Below are 12,572 nucleotides of genomic sequence, written 5' to 3'. Positions count from 1 at the left end.
ATTGTCCAGATTAGCAGAACACACATAATAGTTTAATTGGAAATGTCAGACCCACAGAATAAATATTTGTTTAGTCAGCAATGAAACGTGCCATATCTAATATGTCACTCTTAAAGGGGGTGTCTAAATACACAATAATGGCAGTAGTCTAAGAAAGATTTAAAACTAGCTTGCAAAGAATTAAAAGGAAAAGATGGTAAACCGCGTTAGGAATGAGAAAATCATCTTTAATCTACAAATGAGATTGCACGAGGAGCCAAAAGTAGTGATTTATGGTAAAAGTTTTATATGATGGTTGACAGTTGAAAGGTGTGAATGACAAATATCCATGTCCCAATACACATGACTGGACTGTAATTCAAAGGAATGACTTGGTTGCTGAAAAAGAAGGCCGAGATTGTAACTCATAGAAAATTAATTTGTACTTTGCTTCCATTGTTCCGCATTACTGAAATGAACAACATGCTATAGTTCAGTGAAAAAAAGTCCTTCATGATTACAAGGACGCGCAAATGTTCAAACATAAGATTTCTTACAGAAGCGTAGTCATCATTTCTATCAGATAAAGCATCTGGCAACAAAAACACAGGTGAGGAGACAAAGATGAATAAGTTACCTTACCTCTGCATGGTCTTAAAACAGGAAAAAAATCAAGTTAAATAAATGAGCTCTTAGCAGAAATATGATTCATGACGTGAATTCTAATCTGAACCTTTCATCAAAAACTTTAATTCCCTGATCAACTTTCCTTTGAGAGTGTTCGGAGACTGACCAGAGCAAAAGCAAGAAGTTCATCACATTTGTCTTTCAGAAAATTCTAAACAAAATGGAGCATCATAGGCAGTGCATACATACTGTTATTTTGGAGGAGGACATTACCAGCAAATACTGTTCTTTTTTGCGTTGTAACCTGATGACAGGATTTAATCAGACTGTTCAGACACTGAACATTTCATTACGTTACCTGCCCTTAAGAACAGAAGAAAGAAAACTGAATACGGAGGCACATAACAAAAGCGTAGTTAACAGATGGTGACGTACAGTAATACTTAGATGAGAGTGGGAAGCTAGAAGGGAGTATAGTTCTTTACCTCTAACGATGATGTTAAAGTAAGCCCCTGATTTGTAGTTGCTTGCTAGGTAAAGAGCAGTGACGTCTGGTTGTACATTGTCATAGTCCAAGGTCGATCTCTCACCCTCCTCCCCTGGGAAACGTCTCGCATTAGCATCCAATGGCAATGGATTTGGTTGGGAGAACTTCACTTGGAGAGCATCGCCCTTGCTTGCTCTGAATGTATACTGGGTTGTTTTATATTCGGCTGAAAAATGAATGAATAACTATTTGATTATTTGCAAGAATTGTGTTCCTTCTCAGAGAGGGAGGAGTTTGACTGCCTGCTAAACATTTTGCACAGTATTTTCTGTAAAGGCACACAACCAACTGATTATAAACTACAGCTGGTAACTAGTAACATGCAGACTTACCATCTCTGAATATAACAGGGGCAAATACATCAGAAGCAGGGGTTCTACCCAAGCAGTGGAAGGCGTGGCGGTTTTCACTCTGGGAAGAAGTTGTGATGACTTTAGAAGGACTCCTTAACGTTCCTGCAATGGGGAGGGATAAATTGTAGTATCAACTAACAAGTAAAAAATATGCCGAAGTTTTTTTTTTGAGCAATCGAGTCTTCTGTACAGCGTATAATGCTGTATGAAACTCTCAGCCACGGCCCGGTGGTAGCCTTCCTGTAGCATTGCCAGACGCACGCTCATGGCTAACTTTAACCTTAAATAAAATAAAAACTACCGAGGCTAGAGGGCTGCAATTTGTTATGTTTGATGATTGGAGATTGGATGATCAACATACCAATTTGCAGCATGAACAGACAAATAGAGATCTCAGTTTTTGTTGTTGTTGTTGAGAAAACTAGAAATCCATAAATGTTGACAATTTACGTACACAATGCTTTGGCCTTGCCAGATGAAGTATTTCAATGACTTCTAACTTCTTCAACAATAATCTGGTCTCCCAGCTACTGTCAATCGTTATCCTTCATCGACAAATCCAGATTATTCTTAGAATCTTTGAAAGCTGTACTTCTAAGCTTGCCACCCCGTCGGAGGATAGTGCCGTCAGTGCACCTCATGCGGTGCACTGTTGGCATTAGTTAAGGTTCTTTGCAGCGTGCCTTCGGTCCCCAGCTGCAATCCCTTTCGTTCCTTTTACTGTACCTCCTTTCATGTTCTCTTTCTTCCATCTAAATTTCCACCGTCTCCTAACACTTGATTCATAGTGCAACTACGGCGTTTTCCTCCTGTTACATCTTTTAAACTTTTTACCGTCAATTTCCGTTTCAGCGCTGAATAGGTCCCAGTGCTTGGCCTTTGGCCTAAATTCTACATTCAAGGTTTTCAAGCTTTTTTTTTATTTGCATTATTCAGGATGCGCTTATCTCTATTTGCAAATAATTGTTTACATACGATCCTTTAAATATGACAGCTGTCAAACTCTTACTATTTCCTATTGTATCTCGTTATGCACAGAAAATGGATCTTTTATAAGAATCATTCACTTATGTAACTTTTCTTATGTGAGATTCAGTGCCACCTTTTTTAGATGTTTGAGCTCTGTCCTACTTTTTCTATTTCTTTTCTATGGTTTATTCTTTAACTTTTGATATTTGTTCTTTTACATAATGGGTTACTTTCACCATTTGGGCCCTTGTGCTTGTAACATTTTGTTCTACTAACTGAGGTTGCCGTTTGATAGCGAATTCTTACATCATTTTGAAAAAATTTCTTTCAACTCATTCAATATCTTAGGCGTGAATTTAGATTAGACACCTCAGAGGCACAATCTCCTTCGCTGTTTTAAACCTTTCCCCTTGAAATGGCACACTGCAGCCTCCATCACAAGTCCCTTCGAAAGAGCATTTTCCATTTCATTTGTTCCTGATTCTGTTCTTACTCTGTCAATGGTTTTGTATCTTCTATTTGTAATCTGCAGGACCAACCACCGGTAATTTGGCACACGGCGACCACAAAGATCGGCTCTTTCCTAGATAATGACCCCCAAGTAGTCCAGTCTTAGATAACAACCCCCGAGAAGTATCAGTTCTAGATAACGACCCTCGAGCCTTGTTGGGGGTGACTATCTGGGAAAGGTCCGTGAGAGATCTTTCCTAGATAGTGACCCCCAAGTAGTCGAATCTTAGATAATGACCCCCAAGAGATATCAGTCCTAGATAACGACCCGGAGCATTGTTGGGGTCACTATCTAGGAAAGGCCCGTGAGAGATCTTTCCTAGATAGTGACCCCCAAGTAGTCAAATCTTAGATAATGACCCCCAAGAGATATCAGTCCTAGATAACGACCCTCGTGCCTTGTCGGGGGTCACTATCTAGGAAAGATCTGCGAATTTATCTGGAACAGATAAATTCGCCAGTGGGCACATTTCCTGCATACTGGTGCTCAGGAAGATTTCTGTCGAAATACAACTTAGAGGTCTGACGGTTTAATCGCCATTTGACACGAAAACAGCCACAGTACCTTTCGGTTCACCGATATCTCCGTAGTTCCACCTCCTGATGCTCACGCTGGACATTTCATGCCTTGGGTCTTCTGACAGACACAGGACGTTCAGTTCTTCGTTTCCGTAATTGTTGTGGATCAGCAGAACGTCGCCTCCGACTCCTGGAAGAAGGGAAATTGGATAGATATGCATATGGCCAATGAAGTCAGTGAAAGAGAGACTGAAGACAGAAGTATAGAGAGAGAGAGTTTCTTATTAGATTAAGTGAGATCAGTATTTCAGGGGATTGGGGAAATGTATACATAGCCAATGAAGTCAAAGAGAGAGAGTTTTTCTTGTTAGATTAAGTGAGATGAGCATTTCAAGGGGTAACATAGTGCTATGTCATCATTTATAATCAAGAACAATGAGACCACGTTTAGTTTAATTCATGGAAATTAGCGAGCCGTTTACAACTTGGTCCATGTGTAGACTAAAGGAAAGGACTGCCAGTTTACATGGAGCAGAATAAGACTCATCAGGATGGAGCCAGGCACCAAAAATGTCTAATGGTTACTGTAAGAAGATAGAATATACGCGACTGTGTTGATGTAATTGTCATTTTACTTATAAGTTTCACACGTTCTTTTTTTAGCCTCTTCTCTACCAATAAGCATATTCGTTTCTTTTGTGGTATTGCTAGTATTACTATTATCATTCATCCGTACATAGGCAGATAAATTCTCGCATGTTTTTATGTAAACAAAAGAAATCCGAACAGAAAATTAATTGCCTACTATGATAAGATCATTTATCCACCCACCAATTGGAAATAAAACACTCAGCCAATTTCATCTCTCTTTCAAAATTAAGAAATACAGTGTCCAGGAAAGATTCTCAACAATTTTATCTCTCCTTCAAAATTAAAGAATCTAGTATTTAGGAACGCTACTCAACACAAACTATCTCTCTCTCTCTTTCAAAATTAAGGAATACAGAATATATAGGAAAGTTATTCAACCAGTATTATCTCTCTCTCTTTTAAAATGAAGGAATACAGAATATCCAGGAAAGCTACTCAACCAGTTTTTTCTCTCTTTCAGAATGAAGAGATAAGAATATCTTGGAAAGCTAAAAATGGGTAAATGTGCTTACTGTCAGTCATGAATGTTCCGTTGCCCATAGTGTACACAGGACCACTGGCCATTCTGTAAAGGGGTAAGATCCAAATCAATAATTAAAATATTACTCATAGTGCCACGAGTCTTGAAATGGAGAAACAAAACCAGTTGTGTATGGGTACAAATATATTAAAGAATAAATCTATAGAACAGAGAGCTTTCGGGAATGTTGGATTCCCTCCCCCCTTCCCTTTTTCAAGGCCAGACAACTGCGAATTTGTTTCCCCATGCCAATCAGTAATAGTAAATAAATCGTGCAATAAAAGGATAAATCTGTCTTTGTTCATATCTTACCAAAGACACTCCATATACGCAGTTTTTTGTGCGGTGATATTATCTACACATGCTTATCTGTCAATCTATATAGAACAGGAAATCTCATATTCGTATAGTCATTTTCTACAGATGCAAGGATCTTATAGAGAATCCCGCCAAAGCTGTGGCATAGACATGAAACTTACTAAATGGGTATTTACTTATTTGTCAAAATATATATAGACCTAAGGAAAGAGCGTAAAGAATAGGTAACACCATTTCATCACTGGAATCAACCTGCTTGCTTATCAACAGCAGGTGGGGGTGTCGATAGAACAAGTAAGCAAACCACTTTTTTCTTTTTAACTGAGGAAGATTGCATCTCTTCTCCTTTTCTACTAAGAAATTACCAGTTGGTATAAAATGGCAAGTTTTTAAATGCGAAGTGGCGTTGCTTCGATTCTGGTCATTGACTCCGCGAGTAAAGCTTCAAGTTCCAGAAATAGAATATCATTCGCAGACAGTTTCCGAGACATCCAGTCTTTAACGTGGATAATAATTATAATAAAGAATCCACCCACTGGAGCGTGACTACCGAGGACTCTTAATGAAAGACCTATAGGTGCTTCTTGTAACCTTGACATCCTGTTGTGTAGAATTGCATCAAAACACTTCATCCTCGACGGTTTTGTAACTTACAAGGTTTGAGAACAGACTCGGTTCCTGCAAGTTGCTTGGATGCGTCTCTCGGGGTTGTCAGTTCGTTGGGCGACGAGAATTCCTCCGTCCAGACCCAGAGCTCCGGCGTGAAGACCAGCTAGGCAAGCGTCAGAGTCCTGTTCGTTTAGAGAGAGAGATAATTTATATTTCAAAGCAAATACACAGCACACACACACACACACACACACACACACACACATATATATATATATATATATATATATATATATATATATATATATATATATATGTATATAGCATACACACACGCACGCACATATATATGTGTGTGTGTGAGTATTGTATTGGCCATCGTGAGGAATTCATCAGATACAGATATATAAGAAGCGATATTTGTCACTTGCCAGGAGACAGACAAATAAATCGATAGATAGGCAGAGAAAGAGGCATAGGCACAGGTAGATAGATAGATGGCATGGCGAGGGAATAAGGGAATATGACAGGTAAGGCAAACTCCGTCGAATACAGTCTTAATTCAGAGAGACATTCAAATAGTGTTTGTAAGTAGAAGATTGTCTTCCTATAAATGGGGAACCTACAAGAAAAAAAATGGTGAAATGATAAAAAAAATTGGGAAATGAGAAAATGGTGAAATGGAAAAAATGGTGAAATGAAAAAATAAATGGTGAAATAGAAAAAAAAAATTTGGCTTGAAAAAATGGCGAAACCAAAAAATGGTGAAATAGAACAAATGGTGTATTGAAAATTTTGTAAATGAAGAAAAATGGTGAAATGGAAAAAAATAGTGAAATGGGGAAAAATTTTGATATGATAAGAAAAATTGTGAAATAAAAAATGGTGAAATGAAAAAGAAATGGTGAAATAGAAAAAAATGGTGGCGCAAAAAAAAATGGTCTAAATGGGAAAATGACAAAAATGAAAAAATGGTGATATAAAGAATATGGTGAACTGAAACAAAACAAAACAAAAATTGTGAAATGGAGAAAAATGGTGATATGGGAAAAATAACGAAATGAAAAAAAAGGAAAGTTCTTGACAGTACCTCTCCGTAGACCAGAGTTCCGTAGACAGATTTCCCTCCTTGGGACATACATTCCTTCTCACACCTGTGAATAAATGAAAAAGAATTGGGCGTAGAATGAGAGAGAGAGAGAGAGAGAGACTAATTTTAACAATCAGACTCCTAATGTCAACAGTGAATTACGAGCAGTTTGAAATGTAGTTCACCCTTACAAGGCAAAAGATGCATTTCGCGATTGAACAGCGATATTATATGATGATTTTCATGTGATTAAAACCAACACAGTTTCTCTCATCGAATTCTCTGAACCAATTTAAGAGGAGAAAAAAATTAATTTCAGTCTAATCATCATTGCTTTCGTGTGGTGCCTTTAAAATAGAAAATGTTAGATGAAAAATATCTGTGCTATTTATTCTGAGCTCTTAAGCGTCTTATTTCTTAATAATAATAATAATAATAATAATAATAATAATAATAATAATAATAATAATAATAATAATAATAGCAGCTTCCTCGATCTCGTTGAAAGAAAAGAATTTTCATCTTACCTGAAGGATCCACTGAGAGAAATGACGTCCTTGATCCTAGGGCAGTCACAGGTGACTCCTGTCCACAGCGCCATCGTCACGACCACTACAGCCACTCCTGCAAGGGGAGGGAGGATACAGAGCATTTCAATCTACAGATCTCGTAGGATACCGTCGTTAAAGATTTACATCAAGAAACCGACTTCACTCTCTTCCTCCTGGATGAATTTTGGATGAATCGATCCTTTTCGAGATAAGTCAGAAGCGAATGAAGTAACACATTTCATCAGTATCACGCGATCAGTTTAGATTTTAGTCAGTTTAGAATATTGTTTTTTGCCCGTTTTTATTTCTCTCAGTATTCTTCAGTAGATGGTAACCCACAAACATCACCACCTTCCTCAGAAGAGATATGAGCCTATAAAAGGACCTGATAAAAGAGAGGGTATAACACAAATTTATGGAACTAACAAGCAGATTAACTAACACATACTACTAATAATTAAACATATCATCAATCGAATGAAACTAACATTTAAACATAAGACATGGAATACAACTGACATTTAAACAGAAGACATCGAATACAAACAACTTTCAAACATGATCGATCGAATGAAACTAACATGTAAACATATAATCGATCGAATGAACACTATCATTTAAACATATCATCAATCGAATGAAACTAACATTTAAACATAAGACATCGAATACAACTTACATTTGAACAGAAGACATTGAATACAACTAACATTCAAACATAATCGATCGAATGACACTAACATGTAAACATATTATCGACCTAATGAAACTAACATTTAAACACATAAGCGATAAAATGAAACTAACATTTAAACACATAAGCGATCGAATGAAACTAACATTTAAACACATAATCAATCGAATGAAATTAACATTCAAAATGTAATAGATCGAATGAAACTAACATTTAAACATATAATCGATCGAATGAAATCAGCATTTAAAAATGTATAATTGATCGAATGAAACTAACATTTAGACATATAATCGATCGAATGAAATCAACATTTGAAAATGTAATCGATCAAATGAAACTAACATTTAAACACATAAGCGATCAAATGAAATTAACATTTAAACACAAAAGCGATCGAATGAAACTAACATTTTAAAACCAAAACAAAAAGCGAATCGAATGAACCTAAAACATTTAAAAAACACACAAGAAGAGTGTAAAAAAAGGAAAAGAAAAGGAAAGTAAAATTCTCGGTTATCCAAACGCTATTTCCAATGCGTCTGTATCGGAGGAAAAAAAAAAAAAACAAAAAAAAAAGACGCCGAGATAACACAAGAACGTTTAACATTTCATTTCCTGTCGCGATTGTCACAAAAAACTGACAGCGCCATAAGTAGCTGTCTGGACATCTGATATCGGCGTTCAACTAGGCGTCTGACAAACACTTCGTTATCCGGACAAACAAGCATTCTGTCATCCGGATGGATTGCTTCCCGCGTCACGTGACTTGGCGACTTCAAAAAAGAACCGATCCGTAGTATCTCTAGCTAAAACTTATTTACTTATTCATTTATGTATTTGTTGTTTTGTCTGTTTTCCTAGTAACTGTATTTCCCGCTACATTCTGTCAATTCTTTCGAATGAACATAATTGAATTTGAAGTCAGTGGCCACTGTGGTGGTGGGCTTGTTCCATATGAATTGGATCCATCTTCTGACTAATAATAATTAATAATAATAATAATGCTGTTCAAAATGTCAGGGGAATGAATAAACATCCAGTTAATTCAAAGGTCGGAGAATTAATTTGAATATTCATAATATCTTTATCGCCTAATTTCACTTATCGACAGCTGCAAGACAAACTACATCTCTTTGCCCAATTAAAATAATTTCCACAAGAATTCCACAACTGATGTTAAACTTACCTCTTAGCGCTGGTCTGCTGCTTAAGAAGACCATTTTGCCTCGATATCTGTAAAAAAAAAAGAAAATTAATTTTATACTTTTACTCCTAATCCTTAAGCATTAAACCAACCATCACCCGCGTCACGATTCTTGTTTTCTTAGAGAGAAGGAAAAGTTAGTAATGACATATTCACATACAAGTCTATACGTAATTGTAACAAGTACCTACGCAAATACATAGGATACATAGACATGCAACATGTTTTGAAAAAGAATGTGAAATATATTTTCATCAATATAACGTGCGATATTGCTTTCCTTAATCTGTATGTATATATATATATATATATATATATAATATATATTTATATATATATATATATATATATATATATATATATATATATATATATATATGTATGTATGATATATGTATATATATATGTATATAATATTATATTATATTATATATATATATTTTTATATATATATATACAACACACATTATATATATAATATATATATATATATATATAATATATATATATAAATATTATATATATATATATATATATATATCTATATATAATATATATATATATATATATAATATATATATCTATATATTATAATATATATATTATATATAATATATATAATATATATATATATATATATTATATACACACACGCACACACACACACACACACACATATATATATATATATATATATATATATATATATATATAGATAGATAGATAGATAGATAGATAGATAGATTAAGGAACGGAATATCGCACATTATATTGATGGAAACATATTTCAAATTCCTTCTCAAACCGAGAGACGAAATTTTTGAATGAGAAACGGTCGATCAAATGTACCGAAAGGGGTCAGTTGAATGTACCCAATGAACATTGCGTCGCTCGTACAGGAAGGCGGTCATTAATAATATTATAGAAGGCTGTGGATTTGCTGAAAATAAAAGGCATGACGACCTCTCAGAGTTTGTGAAGGGATTTTCATGTTTTTTGTTGTTTCCATTTTTTGTGTTCATACTGCCATGGGTCACAGCTTGTATTATTATTAATTATATTATTATCCAGAAGATGAGCCCTATTCATATGGAACAAACCCACAAGGGCCATGGCTGATAATTCAAACTTCCGAAGAATCTGGTGGTCATTCGAAAGAAGTGACAGAACTTAGTAGGAAATACAGCAAGAGGAGATCAGTTATTAGAAAACAGATAGACTAACAAAGTCATAAATAAAGACAATGCAAGCAAGATATCAAAGTATAAATTGAAGTGTATTGAACTTTTGAAGTTCCAGGTGCACGTGATCCATTTGGAGACTGTTCCACAGTCTGACGGTGTGAGGATTAAAGGATCCCTTGTGTGCCATTTGTATCTGGACACTACTGAAGGCAAACTGCAGCTGATCAAACCATCGCAGTTCCACATGCTAACACGAAATACTTTTTTTTTTCCGCAAATCTGCTACTCTAAGGAACTACCAGGATGCCGAAAATTAGGTTCCTGAGGAAAACGCTTAGAATCCGGCTTTGAAAGGATGTCCTTTTTATTTTTCTGAAAAGAAAACTATTGTGTCTGCTTTGTTTGTCTGTCGGCACTTTTTCTATTCCCCTTCAGATCTTAAAGACTACTGAGGCTAGAGGGCTGCAAATTGGTCTGCTGATCATTTACTCTCCATTCATTATACATGCCAAATTGCAGCCCTCTAGTCTCAATCATTTCTATTTTATATAAGGTTAAAGTCAGCCATAAACGTGCGTCTGGCAACGATATAGGCCAGGCCACCATCGGGCCGTGGTTAAATTTCCATGGGCCGCGGCTCATACAGCATTTTCGGTGGACTTGATTATGCAACATACAGGAAACTCGAGCCACTTTTTTTTTTTTATTGCTGTCGTTCCTTCGTTTTGGCCTCAAAGTCCTGCACCGGAAGTCGGACTTTTCCTCAATTCATTTGATACACACTTGTTCATATCTATTCTTGGATCAAATTACCAAAACAAATAGAGAGTTGATAAGCTGCTCCAGCGGGAAAGGTCACGACTACCACAAGAATGTCTTTGTTTTGGGCACAGGGAAAAATATACTAACGTTATCATAACTTTAGTTCAAGACTTTCAAGAGCTACTCCTGTCGAATATTTTGCTGCCTCGTTCATATATATATATATATATATATATATATATATATATATATATATATATATATACTATATATATATATATATATATATATATACTATATATATATATGATATATATATATAATATATATATATATATATATATATATATATATATATACTATATATATATATCTATATATATATATATATATATATATATATATACTATATATATATATACTATATATATATATATATATATATATATATTATACTATATATATATATATATATACTATATATATATATACTATATATATATATATATATATATATATATATATATATATATATATATATACTATATATATATATATATATATATATATATATATATAAATCATTTATGCCATTGTCAATGGTCTTTTGTCATATTCACAAGTTTGTTTTGAAAAGAGTACCTCTCTCTCTCTCCTCTCTCTCTCTCTCTTCTCTCTCCTCTCTTCTCTCTCTATCTCTCTCTCTCTCCTCATCTCCGTTATCAGACTTATTTTAAAATTCAGATTTACTCTACTTTTAAGCAGGTGTCAAGTGCCTTTTTATCTATCCTCTGAAGGTCCTCAAAGCATCATCAGGCGATTCAGTAGATGAAAAGATTTTAAAGCGAAAACGTTTGAACAGAAATGGAAATGGAATATGAAATTCAGGCCGAGGGCCAAGCACTGGGACCTCTGTGGTCATTCAGCTCTGAGGGGGAAACTGAGGCTAAAAAAAAGTCTTAATGGTGTAACAGGAAGAAAGCCTCGGTATAGGAATCAATTGTTAGGAGAAGGTGGTAAGTAAAGTAGAAGAAAGAGAATATGAAAGTAGGTACATTAAAAGGAATGAAAGGAGGTGCAGCTAGGGGCCAAAGGGACGCCGCAAAGAGCCGTAAGTAATGTTTGCAGTGCACCGTGTGAAGTGCACTGACGGCGCTACCTTTGGAGGATTACAGTTTACCTGTAGGGAGGCTAGTGCCGTCAGTGCACCTCATGCGATGCGCTGTAGTCATCACTTAAGGTTCTTTGCAGCGTCCCTTCGGCCCCTAGCTGCACCTCCTTTCATTACTTTTAATGTGCCTCCGTTCATATTCTCTTCCATTTTACTTTACACCTTCTCCTAATATTTATTTCATAGTGCAACTGCGAGGTTTTCCTCCTGTTACACCTTTCAAATCTTTTTTAGTGTTAATATCCGTTTCAGCACCTGGACTTTGGCCTAAATTCTAAATTCTGTTCTGTTCTGTGTATGAACATTTGATT

General features: G+C 35.3%; 1 protein-coding gene across 2 annotated transcripts in view; it reads right to left on the bottom strand.

Annotated features, from left to right (window-relative positions):
* Positions 1 to 12,572, bottom strand: part of LOC135217129 (uncharacterized) — a 33,500-nt gene that overhangs the window by 16,967 nt on the left and 3,961 nt on the right. For both annotated transcript variants that reach the window (XM_064252835.1, XM_064252836.1), the window contains exons 2-9: positions 9,127 to 9,173; positions 7,220 to 7,316; positions 6,693 to 6,756; positions 5,648 to 5,784; positions 4,668 to 4,720; positions 3,551 to 3,694; positions 1,486 to 1,608; positions 1,092 to 1,319 (exon numbers count right to left, since the gene is read on the bottom strand). In XM_064252835.1, the coding sequence (XP_064108905.1) occupies positions 1,092 to 1,319; positions 1,486 to 1,608; positions 3,551 to 3,694; positions 4,668 to 4,720; positions 5,648 to 5,784; positions 6,693 to 6,756; positions 7,220 to 7,316; positions 9,127 to 9,160 (880 nt within the window). In that variant the 5' untranslated portion in view covers positions 9,161 to 9,173. The remainder of the gene's footprint in view (positions 1 to 1,091; positions 1,320 to 1,485; positions 1,609 to 3,550; positions 3,695 to 4,667; positions 4,721 to 5,647; positions 5,785 to 6,692; positions 6,757 to 7,219; positions 7,317 to 9,126; positions 9,174 to 12,572) is intronic.

This window comes from Macrobrachium nipponense, chromosome 7 (assembly GCF_015104395.2).
Source record: "Macrobrachium nipponense isolate FS-2020 chromosome 7, ASM1510439v2, whole genome shotgun sequence".
In the NCBI taxonomy this organism is placed as follows: Eukaryota; Metazoa; Arthropoda; class Malacostraca; order Decapoda; family Palaemonidae; genus Macrobrachium; species Macrobrachium nipponense.
This window is presented reverse-complemented; position numbering and strand designations above follow the sequence as displayed.